Source organism: Eupeodes corollae, chromosome 1 (assembly GCF_945859685.1).
Source record: "Eupeodes corollae chromosome 1, idEupCoro1.1, whole genome shotgun sequence".
NCBI classification, from domain to species: Eukaryota; Metazoa; Arthropoda; class Insecta; order Diptera; family Syrphidae; genus Eupeodes; species Eupeodes corollae.
Window position 1 is genome coordinate 207322196 of NC_079147.1, and position 13585 is coordinate 207335780.

Sequence of the window (13585 nt, forward strand, 5' to 3'; positions counted from 1 at the left end):
GCGATAACTTTCGAAACCTTTTAGATTTTACTGGAAAGTCTTAAAAAAGGGTAAATATTAAAATATGTAATATCTTACGTCTTCTATTGTTTAAGATAATATTTTGCTCATCAAAACTTTAGATTCTAAGTTTTCAAAATTAATTTTTAAAGCCATCTTGTGTAACATCACCGCTATGTTTACTAAACAAAATGCAATTCCATAAAAATAGATCTCCATTTGAGAAACTACGAATCTATTTATTTTTCTTTTTGAAAGCTAAACCTCTGTATTTTTTGTTTTGTTTTCACATACAAAATTCTATAAATAACATCACACATTGTTGTATAGGCTAATTTTGTAAACAAATGCGGAACTCTACTCTATGGCAAACGGTGATGGGTCATACACAAAAGAAATTTAAACAAAACTATCACAAAACCTCGACATCTATCTAAGTATAGACAAGCTAGCCATATGGTAGACGATATTGGGGGCTTATACGTCTCTCTTAAGTCTGTAGCTGTAGCACACACAAATCGCAATGGATTAAAACGTGAATGCATTTGGAATGCAACATGAGCTGTAGCTGTATCGTCTTTTGAATTTTATAGCAAATTTATTGATGTCGTTGACGGTGAAAATTAGTTGCAAACTTATGAATTACACCCATAAAGTCTATCGAGCAAAGCAAGAACTAAACAATCGAAGAAGGAAGGGATTTTTATTGGTATTATTTTGTCAGTCTCAAAATGAAAATATTATTTATTTCTTTTATTTTTTTTCTATTTACATAAATTTACCCAAGGAATGTGAATACAAAGTGGGTGTGAGTTGAAAGTAGCAACGAACTTAAATTAATTATAATCCATACATTGGCTCCATAAAAATAGATACGTTGATGTTGACGTGATTGAGGTTATTGACTCTCATCTTCGAGAAAGATGCAATGATAGACTAAGAAAAAACTTTTAGGCTTAAACATGTCTTCGTTTTCAATTAAATAATAAATAACATCATTATTATTATATTTAAACATAGGATGAGAGTCTGTAAGGCATTTAACGAGATACTTGCCATTTAGTTATTTAATAAATAAAACAAAATTAATTTCAATTCCGGATGAATGTGTTCAATGTTTTTTACTTTATCAATTAAAATCATCTTCCATTTTAAAGTGCAATTTATTGCTTTTTATCAACAAAAGCGAGAAAGATAATCTTTTACTTCAAGGTGTTAAGACTTCCTGTATCACAGTTTTAATTCTGTCTGAGCATAAATGTGTCCCACTATGGAATAAAAACTTTTTTCTAGAAGACAAATGTATGATGATACAAAATTAACTTGGGGACGCAACAGTTCGTAGAAAATCAATACCTCGATTCAATATTTCAATTCTCAACAATTCCAGTGTGGGTATCGAAGGAAATACAAGTAACACAAATACACTTTTCAACGACGAGAGGATTCATCAGTTCCTAGCTCTGCCTTTTCCTGTCATCAAAATGTTCAAGAATTTAACCCAGCATCACCTACTTTTTCCTAATGCTCACAATAGATCATTGTATAGGTATACAAAACCCTTTAAGTGTGAAATGAACTTAAATGGTACAGTGCCTAACCATGAGGCTACGAGCACTACGACTTACTTACTTACATAAGGTAACACTCCAGTCCGGGACGGACCTGTGCCTCAACCAACATCCGTCTCCATTGACAAAATATACACATTACGACAGAACTTGGAATCTTTAAATCGATAGAGTAGTGTCGAGTTATGGAAGCCCTGTCAAACTTGTCCATTGATGCAGAATAACGATGGTGAATTCAATGTTGGAAAAGATTTTACCGATGCTTTTGATGTCGTTAAAAAAAAGGGTTAAGACAAGACAATTATGCACTGTCATGCGGCTTCTTCAACATCGTTTTGGAAAGAATTATGTATAATTCGTCAATAGTGGAGGCCCATTCTTTTAGAGTCCGACTAATTACTGGGATACGCCGATGATATTGACATGATTGGAAGATGATATCTTTATGTCAGTGAGGTGTATTTGAGTATTGCGACGAAAACGGAGAAGATGGTTTTAGTGGTGAATGAGAGCAAGACAAGTATGTGCTGTCATTAAGAAAGGACATTGAACGACGACGCGGACGTCTTGGACAAAAAGTTATCATAGACAGCTATAACATTAAGGTAGTTAAGGACTTTGGCTATCTAGGCACCGCTATAAATACAGACAACGACAACAGCACTGAAATCAAACGAAGTTGCACGTCGCTGCTTCTCTGAACTTCGAAGGCAGTAGTAAAGTCCTCGCTGTGGAGTAATTAAAGTCACCGTTTATAAAAAACTCATCATGTCGGCTCTCATATATGGCGTTGAGGTTTGGACCCTGTCAAGGCAAATGTTTTAGGATGATTCAAGAGAAAAAAAATCGCTTAGTTTTTGTTCCCGTCTACATAATTGCGAGAGTGGAAAAGAAGATGCAACGACATACTGCACGAACTCTACAATAACTGATCTTGTCAAAAGAATAAACGCCTAACGTTAAAGAAGGCCGGGTCATAAAGAACTAATGCACATTAACGCTCAAGCCCCTAAAGGCTTCGAATCCAATACCGATATCCGCTACCGAATCCAAATCGGCTAATAAACTAAGATCAACTACAATTGATCTTGATAAGCATTTTCTTGATCTGTCTATTTTTGTATTATTACATAATTTTAAATTTCTTTCTGCAATAAAAAAAAAATATAAAAAAGAAAAGTCTGGTGGTATGAAAATAAAAATCAAGATTTTACTGGACGGAGTTTCATCTTCTTTTTATAGTGTAAACAGAAATGTATACATAATACATTTTTTAATTATTTATTCATACTTATCTGTCCCACATTTAAAGATATCTGGTTGAGTGCTAACGTACACAATAAAATAAAATTCGATTTCACTTTCATTCGAAAGAGAAGTCGTGTTCAAATTGAGTGTTTATAGCTTGTTTGCAGGTTTGCATGTACATCTATGTATATCGGTCGTAGCGTAGTACCCACATAAGAAAGATATCTCTATTTTCTTTGTTAGCTTACACTCTAGGTCTTGAGGATAATTTTGAAAAGAGTCAAATATCAACATAAGCGTCTTAGCTTAATATTCATTCATTAATTAATTAATTTATTACATTCAAAATTGTGATCGCTGAATTTGCTTATTTTATTCAAAATATTAAAACGACTATCATCGTCGTTTTTCCCACGAATGTGTAGCAGACTTTACACTGACCGAACAATATATTTTGTTTATTGTTATTGTTTACATTATTTTGCCAATCTAAACAAAAATAAATGAACATTTTAATTTTATGCTAACCACCATCGCCAGTACATTTGAGTGCATGTGCAAAGGTATACAAGATGCATACAATGTTGTTTGAGTTCTTATTTATTAATTTGCAATATTTACAACTAAAAATATAATTTAAATATATTAATTGTTTTTTATTCCTCGCGTGTAGGTTATTTTTGTAAATATATCCATTTGATATAAGTGTATCATAAAAGAGAGTACATTCAAGGTAATTAAAAACGAATTTACATTAATGTTTCCTTGTCACTTTTGCTTGTTGGGGGATAAGTGACATTACATTATTCTCAACAAAACGACTGATAATAATGTACCTCCATGAAAAGAGTAAAATAGAAATTAAATGATATAATTGTTAGGTTAGGTTTAGGCTATGATGTTTGTTTTTTTTTTTTTTAAGGAATGATGATAATACAAACGAGAATTAGAACACGACACTTGGGTGGAATTAATTTAATAAAACTTATTCAGCTTTTTTAGACAACCCAGAATAGTGATGTCGGCCTTTCACGAAATAGTAGCTGTGTTATGCGGTCAGTTGATTCCCCAAATGGTTTCATGTAAACCAGTCACAGTACTTATGTATGTACTGAACATAGCTAAAACACATCGCATCGAACAGAATTATAAAAATATCACATATTTTTTACCGTTAGCGACCTTCGTCAATTGTTGACATATTTTCGAGAGCTAAATCTCTTCGAATTGTAGCAAGATGATAAATCTATTCAACTTTCAATATTTTTTCTAAGAATCAGCCAGTTCATATTTCTATGATGTCTGAGAATTTTCTCATCCAGCAGTCAAATAATATTTGATTTGTATTTCTTTGATTTCAATTGCGAAAAAAAATGATGAGTCTTGATAATAGTTCGTTGAATCAAACTTAACGTTAGATTTAGATTATCTTGGCGGTATGAATTGAAACAAAATCTCCCTATCGTTTCGCTAGAACCACTGAAAATATCGTTGCTGTAAATGAAATTGTTCCCGAAGACCCGAATGTGTCGATTTCTCGTCGTTCTCAGGAATAAGGACCGTCTTACGACACATTAGCATTTGGGTCTTCACCTACATCCATATAAAGTGCAGCTCACACAACAACTGAAGCCAGCTGACCATTCACAAAATCGTAGATACGTCGAATGTGTACTTGAATAATAGGCGGTGCACGGCGATTTTTCGAACAAAATTTTCCTAAGCGACGAAGCACATTTTTCACTCGGTGGGTATGTTAATTAACTAAATTAACATATTTGAAGTTCTGAGAAATTAAAGAAAGGTAATTATAACATCCGGGTGCTGCCTCTTGCGAGGAATTGACAACTTCTTCAAGAGTGATTCTTGTCACGAAAAAGTGATTTCTCAAATTAGTTGTTCGGATTCGGCCTAAAATTGTAGGTCCCTTCCATTCCTGACAGCAGTACTCCAACACAGGAATGGTTGGGAGTTGTAAGTCACTAGGCCCTGGTTCACAACGGACTGTTGCGCCACCCAATTTATTTATTTATAATTATAACATCCACAAAAAGTCACTGTTTGGTGCGCTCTTTGGTCCGATGGGTGAGGAATGTTCAAATAATTCAATTGTTGCCAACTTTTACAAGAATGGCTATTTATGTTGAGATCCTAGGGAGTATTGTGGTTTTGGTTTTCTTTGTCCGACGTCTGGTCATTTCTCGCCTTAAATTTGAAAACTTCTTTCAGATGTAATATAAAGAAAATAAAAAAGGCTGGGATGCGACCCACACTGATAACTTCCCATCGCGTCTGTCGATTTGTCTTCCTTAAAAGTTTGTCTATATGTACTCGTATCAATTTTTACACAAATTTGTAGATTTTATTTTTTTTATGAAAAATTGGATTGTTGGATTTTTATATAAAAATTACTGAATATCGAATACAATATTTTCTGTGAAATAAAATAAGTTTGAAGCCAATATTTTTAATTTTTGAAAAGCTATTTGAGTCGAAAATCAAATTTTTACCAACTTTTGTTAATTTTCTTTAGGTTTTAATTTTTTGTACAAAAACTGTCGATACGATTTTATTCAAAATTTTACTGAATGTTCAAAACAATATTTCTTATAAGATAAAATTAGCTTGAAGCCAATACCTACAATTTTTGAAAAGATATTTGAGTCGAAAATCATATTTTACCAACTTTTGTTAATTTTTTTCCGGTTTTTAATTTTAATTTTACCAAATTTTATTAATTTTTTTTAGGTTTTTATTTTTTGTAAAAAAACTGTCAATTTTAAATTTCAAGTTTTTGAAAAGATATTTGAACCGATATTCAATTTTTACCAATTTTGAGTAATTTTTTTTTTGGATTTTTATTTTCTATAAAAAAAACTGTCAATTCGATTTTTCTCAAAATTTTATCAAATGTCAAAAACATTATTCTTCGTTGCACAAAATTGTTTTGGAGATGAAATCATATTTTAGTCTTAAAATTTTGGAGGTGACAATTTACAATTTAATATAATTGTTTGGTATCACGTTACAGTTTATTATATAAAATTTAATTCAAGTGTCTAGCGTTTTTGGTTCGTAAAATATTTAGGGCTAACCAAAATGTTTACCTTTTTTTCAAATTGCTATGGTAAAAAAACCACCCACGCAATTTTCTTGAGAGCCAGCCCTTTCTGCATCTTTCTGCCTTATTATCTGTACAACAAAATTTATTTGAAATCGATATCTCTTCTGGTTCTTGAGCTATGCACAACGAAAAAAACGTCGATAACGTACAGACGTACGAACATACGTACACACGCACGCACAGACATCTTTCTAAATATCTTTTATTTCGACTCTAGGGACCTTGAAACGTCGAGAAATGTCAAAATTTTAAATTTGACAAATCGGACCCATTACAATAACTTCTTTGCTAGAAAAGGTTTTACATTTTTTTCTTGAGCTTTCGGGCAACAAGTACGGTGTTTGGGATACCCATAGCAAAATTTTATGGATGAGTCCTTCAACAGAAAATGAGAAAATGAAAAGTAGCAGATTGATTCATAAATGTTGCTAAATGCGGCTTCCCCCAAAAAATATAATAGGTATATGAGCTTCTGGATTTATTTCCAAAAATAGCTGAGGACGAAAAAAGAATAACCCTATTCAAATATGGAAGCATTGGCAAGAAATTGAAGTATAATTGTTTGAATGAAAATAAAGAGCTAAGTTAAGGGACGCCTAAACTGTTATGTAAGACCAGGGCAGCTATAACGGAAGAAAATATTCCAAAATAGGTCCGTGATTTGGAAAAACAGAAATAAACATCTGAGATATTTTGAAAGAGCCAGCTCGAATTAATGCTAACAACACTTCATTTAGTTTGGCCCTAAAAACAGACGAAGTAATCGGCCCTACAGGTTTCAAAAACATATACTAGATAAAACTGTCGAATAAAAACAAAACCTTAAGATACTATTTATAAGTCATAAACAAAGAAAAATTACTGCCCGAAATTATATTTCTGTATTTCTGTCTTCCATCAAAACTATTTGAAAATATGCCAAAGGACTGGGTAATTGTTTTGCATTGAAAAAAAGAATACCATTAATTACTTTGCATAAGAATAAAAGTAAATAATAAAAACATAAATTTAATTAAAAAAAAACCATTTGAGGTGCAGTAAGTTATCAAATTTCCTCACAGTTGTGGGTTACTTTTTTTTTAAACCAATAACATTTGTTTTATGGAAGAAACGCCTTCAGATATTAAAACACTATTAAATAAAAAAAAAGTAATATTACATTTTAAATAAACGAAAACTTAAATCTACACTCAGGTACATTTTGAATTATTGCAAGAATTACTTGCATGTTTGCCAAGAATTATTCAACTTACGCGCAGCCACCCACCCAAAAAACTTAAATAAAAAAAAGAACTAAACTTGAAACGCAACCAAAGCACACAAAAAAATGCATTTAATCGATTTGACTTCTGACCAGGAATTTTATTTGCATCCAAAAGAAAAATAAAGAAGTAAAAAATACAACTCGGTACAAAGTGCAAAATTCCTTTGGATCCATTTCAATTTACTTGGCGCTTGGTTTATGTTGTTTTTTACGTATATACAAAGTTAACTTTATAACAACAAAGATTTCGATAGTCTTACTCGATATTCAAAAATATGGCATTGATCTGACATTATGTGCTCTTCATCAAGTCTAATTAACTTGAGCTACTTGAAATTAATTAAAATTTAGAAATGTACAAATATTTAAGTATATTTTTTTATCATTTTGTTTGAAAAGAATTTTTAATAAAATTTAAAAATATTTGCACACGTTTATTTGTTTTTATTTCATGCGTACATAACATGGAATGAAAATGAAAAGCATTATTAATGTACATATCAATAAAATGTCTGTACGTATATTCTGTGACCTGTTTTTGTTTGAATAATTTAACATTATTTCTAAAAGACGCTAACGCTAGTCAATGAGATATCATGATTATTCGACTGCGAAAGTGTTCTTCTTTTTGTCAGGTGCGCGAATAGAATAATAAACACAAGTGGAATCTTAACCAAATACATTAGCTGATATCATTATCAAATAAAAATAAACAAATTTAACTTAACAGTACGTGGAAAGTCGTCATGATCGTTCAAATTTTTAAAAAGCTTTAATATTGATGGTGTCGACCTTCAAATAATGTGAAACTAGAGTTCTGGAAATTTTTGTTGGTATAGAGTAATCAGAAGTAATTTTCTTTGTTGTGAATTAATACAAAATTTCAAATGATATCGATGGGTGAGTTAGAGTAAAGGGTTCCCAAAAACACACTTAGCAACGGCGCAGTTGAGGAAAATCGGTGCTTAGGTGGTGGAGCACATTTAACTAATTGTCGTGCGTTTCGCAGACTAGGAATTAGATGGGTTTAACTTATTTGATTCCAACACTAATCTAGTCTGTGTTAAAACATTACACCTCCGTCAACGAATTAGAGGTCATTTATAAAAATAGCTATCATTGATTTTCATCATTGAAACGAAGCATTGTAATTATTTTGACAGGAAATTGTGATCATTGAAAATGTCTTTCATTACAAAAATTGAAATTCTTTCTGACATACCGGATTTTTAGATTGAAAAAAAGAGAGCATGAGAATCTCGCGATCGAGGAGATACAGCATGTCACAATAGGAATGAGGTTCGTAAATTTTACCAAAAGGTAAAAAAACCTCATAAGTGTACAAGACACGAACCGAAGCCTGTAAGTACGATCAGGGGAATATCGTAGTGGAACCGCAGTCTATGTTAAGAATATGGAAAGACCACTTCTCCTAATTATATAACGGCGATGGAGAACCGAATTCCGCTGTAAGGAAGATAGAACCACTCAACCTTGCCGACGCAGATCAACAATTCTGCCTACCCGACTTGATAGAGAGCATGCACCATGGAAGAAAGTATGCCCGATGAGTGGAATCTCAGCATAGCTTTCCCGATACATAAAAAAGAAGACCCTTTAAATTGCGCCAACTACAGAGACATCATTCTGCTTAACATTGCATATAATATCCTCTCTGACGTATTATATGAACTTCGGAAGCCGTCCGTCAACAACCTGATAGGTCCTTATCAGTGTGGCTTCAGACCAGGAAAGTCCATTATCGACCAAATATTCACACTACGGCAGATCTTGGAAAAAACCAAGGAACTTTAAATCGATATCTACCATCTCTTTATCGATTTTTAAATCGTGTATCAAAGCATCTATAGAGCAATATCTAGTTTTGGCATCCCTGTCAAATTTATCCGTTTGTGCAGAATGGAGATAGAGAATGTACGCTGCTCTATCAAGGTTGGAAAAGATATATATTCAGTTGATGGTTTAAGACAAGCTGATGCACAACTTAAGTCTTAACACTTGACACACAATTTTTTAAAGGTCCATCCAATTACTCGGATACGCGACGGAATCGAAGATGGGTTTAGTGGTCAATGAGGGCAAGACCAAGTATATGCTGTCATCAAAAAAGGGCATTGAACAGTCTTGGAAAAAACATCACCATGAACAGCTATAACTTTGAAGTAGTTAAGGACTTTGTCTACCTAGACACCGCTAAAAAAACACAGGCAACGACACAAGCGCTCAAAATCAAATGAAGAATAACTCTTTCAAATGGAGGAGAAGATATAACGACAGACTGTACGGGCTGTACAGTGTCACTGACCTAGTTAAGGGAATTAAACTAGGATGGCTAGGTCATCATCGACATCAACGCTCTAGCCCGGAAGGTCTTCGAATCCAATCCCGAGGGACAGTGCAGTTGAGGAAGACCGCGAATCAGGTGGCGCACGCAGGTGGGTTAAGACCTCAACCGACTTCACGTTCGAAACTGGATACAGCTAGCTAGGGACCAAGCTGGCTGGAGCCGCTGTTTGGTTGAGGACCAGGTCTGCCCCAGACTGTAGCGCTACCTTAAGTAAGTAAGTTTAACAAAAATTGAAAGATTATTGAAATATCCATTAAACATTTAGGTACCTACTTTAAATTTGGGGTTTTAAAAAAAAATCTATCGCTCTTATCAACAATTTTTTAGTTGGTCCAGTTTACATTTGCACTATCATGCCCTCTAATGGAATTTCTAAAAAAATCCACCTTTTATTTTATATCAGGTTTTACTCAGGATAAAATTTTGCAATTACTTAATCTTACTACAACAATTCGATAGGACTTGGTCATGGCGATTGATGCTTTTTGTGTATTTCAATCAATAGATCCTTTTTTTCTTAAATTTCCTGCTTTCAAAAGTTGTTTATTTAGAATTCAGATATAAGTAATCTACGCGTTCAATTAAACCCTACCAATTGTTTATTTATTTTTCTATAAATTTAATGGCAAATCTTATCAAAGCACCTTATCACAATTTTTTAATCATGAAAAGAATGAGAAAAAAAGCCATTAAAGGTCATTTTTAAGTAAGCGTGTTTCTAGCTTCATATACAAAGCTATATACGTATGTAGGTACCTATTAGCTAGGTAACCCTCGAAAAAAAAATTATTTAAGTTAATTTTAATTTTATATTATTAAAAATAGTATAAAGATAAGCCTGCGTGAATGGATGCAGGCAGGCAGGCAGTCAGGTACTAGGTAGGGTACTTACGATGTGTTCCCTAACTGTATTATGAAAAACTTGTAGTTTTGGATCTGTGACTTCTTCTTCCTCGTCGTCCATTGTGATGGGTAAATATTTTATTTCACTTATTTTGTTGCCTATTTTGTATTTGTTTACAAATAAATATTTTTAATTTTCTTGGAACCACAACAGTACACTTTTTAAACGGTTTTGAAACAAAACGTCGCAAAAATCAAATTGATTTTTATTTTATTTTTGATTTCACAAAACTTCACAACAAAAAAACACTTATTTTTTAGGGGAAAGTAGGTATATTAATTTTCTTCTTTTATTCCCTTTTAGTGATGTAAAAACAAAGTTATGTTTTTCAAATGAGAGAAGTGAATTAATTTAATTCTTGATTTGTTTTTCTACTGAAATTTTTGATACAAAAAACAACTACAAAAAAATTATTCTCCGCTACATTAAACAAATTGGAACGCAACAACAAATTGAACTAAAATTTCTTGTCGAATTTCGAAAGTAGCTAGAAAACTCAGCTGTCAGCTGGCAGCAAGAATTTTTTTCTGTTATTTTTTTTTTATTTTCAAAATTTTGACATATGCGATGGGGTGCGATGTAATTAGGTTGTGTTCAAAGAGTTAGGTTTTATGAAAGTTACTTAAGGCGTATAGAGCACTTTTTGCAAATAAAATGAATATAACAAGCTATTAATAAAATCGTTCACTCTCTGATGTGGCAAAAGTTGACCACAATGGTTGGAAGTAGGGAGAAACCTTGCTGCGATGTAAATTAAAGTGTTTGTTATTTAGTGGCAACTGCATTGCTTAATTTAATTATTTAAAACATATAAATGCAGCTTGTTGTAGCAGAAAGAATTTAAAAGTGGATTTACATATATCAGCATCTGCAATTATGAACAAAATAATACCAAAAATCCGAATAAAGAAAAATATGACTGCACAAAGGTGAATATTTTCGTAGTAAATCTTCAAAACTAAACCAATAGATTAGAGGAACTGGCCTGCTGGACCACAAAATCGTCGGTGACGATGATGTTGAAAGCTTAATTTATTCTGACACTGCATACGTGGAAGTTATTGGTATAGTTGGACATACACAACCTCGACAATAGGCTTCGTGTATTTGGATATGTCCAAATTCCCCCGGCATATAAAAAAAAGGTACGAAAATAGAAATTCAATATATTAAAAGTTACCTAGTGACCGTGAAAAAATAAAAAAAGGAAAAAAGACATAAAGGTTTTGCTTCCTTGAAATTTTGTAGGAGATAGACTGAGATAGTCAGATAGTTTTTAGGTGGCAAGATAAGATTATGTTAACAGACAGAACAATTGTCTTGTTGATTCCCCACACACGACAGAGCCGAGCCTTGGCTTGTTGGTTTAGACTCATTAATTTTTGTCTTGTAGAAAATCTAAATTGATCGACAGAGCAAAACCAAGCCTCCTCACTTTCCCCAGACACGGTTAACTTTGGATCGGCTCGGGTCCATTTGTAACTTTGGAATTAGCTAAAGTTTCTTAAAAAAAAAAAGATTATTGAGAAAAAGAAACAAGAGATGGCGTTTAAAAATTAACTGTAATTTTTTCCACAACACCATCAAAAGGGAAAGCATACCTATGTAAATCAACTAGTAGTCCAAATCTAGTATGTAAATGATTACGGAAATCGCAGTTTGATACAGTACATTACCAGTCTTATTTAATAGAATTCGCTTAACAGATGAATAGTTATACAGTGCAAAATGATTTATGTAGGCTCTATGTAACGAAAATTCTCATTTATAAAAAATTCTGCTATACATTTTAGTATACAATGCTTATGTCAAAAAAGTACCAAAATGGAGCATTCTATTCCATTTATCTGTCTATCAAATCAGCTGTTTGTCATAACAAACAAAATATAGAAATTTGTGTTGTGCTTTTGTTGTGCAAAAATGGAATCGAAAACAAAAAGGTCTCGTACCCCGAATTGGGATTCGTCCGATAATGTAAGTAATATCAGCGGTAAGAACCTTTAAATGAAATCAATAAAACTTCTTACATTTTTTTTAGATACTCCTTCGAAAGTTGATAAAACGCGATTTAAGATTTAATGAGCTAAATTGGAAAGGAATTATTGTTTTCTTTTAAATTTAAATAATGGAGAGAAATCAAAATGACATTTACGAAATAATAACAACAATAATTTCCTTATGTTATTATGGGACTTATGCAACTTGCATAAGTTTTATAAATAGCATATTTGCATTATAGAAATTACATAACTTTATGTAGGCTTTATACAGCGTTTTTAAATAAGACTGTACATATATAATTTCATAAAATTTTTGAGTACGAAAATAATATTAACTAAGAGATAGAGATTGTTGGACATGTGTAAATTCTAGTTTTTGACTGATACTTGGTAGCAGATATTGGTGTTGAATATCAAAATAATACCTCATAAGAGATTTGTTGACAGCTTAAGTTTTTGTATGTGCATTAACAAAATAAAAGATCTCGGAAAAAAGACCTAATAACCTTTTATTTCTTTCTTACTTCTATTTACGTTTACAAATCTTTTATCGTTAACAACTTAAATTAAGGGTTATTGAAATAGAATGACAGTTAAATTAATGTTAATTTGACAATCGTGGGGTTTAATATTTGAATGACTGATTTTAATGAATTAACTGCTAGAGTCAATTGAGTTTAAAACCAAAAATTAATGACTCAGTAATATAGAAATGAACTTATAACATATCCAAATCAATAAAGGGAAATACAATTGCTGAATCACGAATCAAATATTGGATACTAAATTTGTAAAGTAGCAATAAAACAAAATAATTTTGTATGTTCTCAGATAGGATATATTATATGAATGCAAAACAATCCAACACACTAGCAAACATAAAACCACGAGCATAAACCAAACGACTCTTTTCTCATAAGATACAATAGACGTTTTGGGCTTACCAAATAAATAATTAATTGCAAAAGGAATAAAATATTAATCTCATTTCCATGTGCAAGGCACTTAAGTAATTAAATGTAGTCGGCGCGGCGTATCGAAATCAAAATATACATCCTACGAACACACCCCTCAACGCGCTCACCAAAAATGCTAATCGCCTGAAC

General features: G+C 32.2%; 1 protein-coding gene across 2 annotated transcripts in view; it reads right to left on the minus strand.

The window, feature by feature from the left end:
* Nucleotides 1–10935, minus strand: part of LOC129942417 (protein Lilipod) — a 50044-nt gene extending 39109 nt beyond the window's left edge. The window contains exon 1 of one of the 2 annotated variants that reach the window (XM_056051336.1): nt 10468–10935. In XM_056051336.1, coding sequence (XP_055907311.1) covers nt 10468–10539 — 72 coding nt within the window. In that variant the 5' untranslated portion in view covers nt 10540–10935. The remainder of the gene's footprint in view (nt 1–10467) is intronic. The other variant, XM_056051335.1, reaches the window with a different exon arrangement.
* Between the last annotated feature and the right edge of the window lie 2650 nt (nt 10936–13585).